Source organism: Sinocyclocheilus grahami, unplaced genomic scaffold (assembly GCF_001515645.1).
Source record: "Sinocyclocheilus grahami isolate Dianchi unplaced genomic scaffold, SAMN03320097.WGS_v1.1 scaffold14.1, whole genome shotgun sequence".
Lineage (NCBI taxonomy): Eukaryota > Metazoa > Chordata > Actinopteri > Cypriniformes > Cyprinidae > Sinocyclocheilus > Sinocyclocheilus grahami.
The window spans coordinates 3,499,535-3,499,928 of NW_015505193.1; the positions used below are offsets into that span (position 1 = coordinate 3,499,535).

Here is a 394-nt window from a genome sequence, read left to right on the forward strand (position 1 = left end):
CTCAAACTTACCGATGGGTGGTTCATCCCCGGAGTCACGGCAGGTGAACTAGTATCGTGTCATTGCTCATTAAACTTCTTAATCAAATTCAATCAATTTCAGATTATTTTGCATATGCTAATTAGAAGTGTGATCGTTTGTGGGTTTTCAAAATAAATAAAAAAAATATTGAAATGTAAATAATGTAAATTGTTAGGATAGAATGAAAAAATTATACACTTGCTATTGAAATTACTTTTATAATGTAACTTATATAAATGTAAATGATGCTGTAAATAACTGTTTATAATGTATATAAATGCTGACCAAATGTTGCAATTGCTACTAATTATATTTTTATACACGGTATGCTACTAAATGATCACCATATTAATAACTTATATCATATTATTTG

The 394-nt window shown here is 27.2% G+C and overlaps 1 protein-coding gene across 1 annotated transcript in view; it reads left to right on the forward strand.

The window, feature by feature from the left end:
* Nucleotides 1–5: 5 nt before the first annotated feature.
* Nucleotides 6–394, forward strand: part of hcnl1 (hyperpolarization activated cyclic nucleotide-gated potassium channel-like 1) — a gene marked incomplete at its 5' end in the record, with an annotated part of 6,284 nt that continues 5,895 nt past the window's right edge. The window contains one exon of the mRNA XM_016292865.1: nt 6–43. Coding sequence (XP_016148351.1) covers nt 6–43 — 38 coding nt within the window. The remainder of the gene's footprint in view (nt 44–394) is intronic.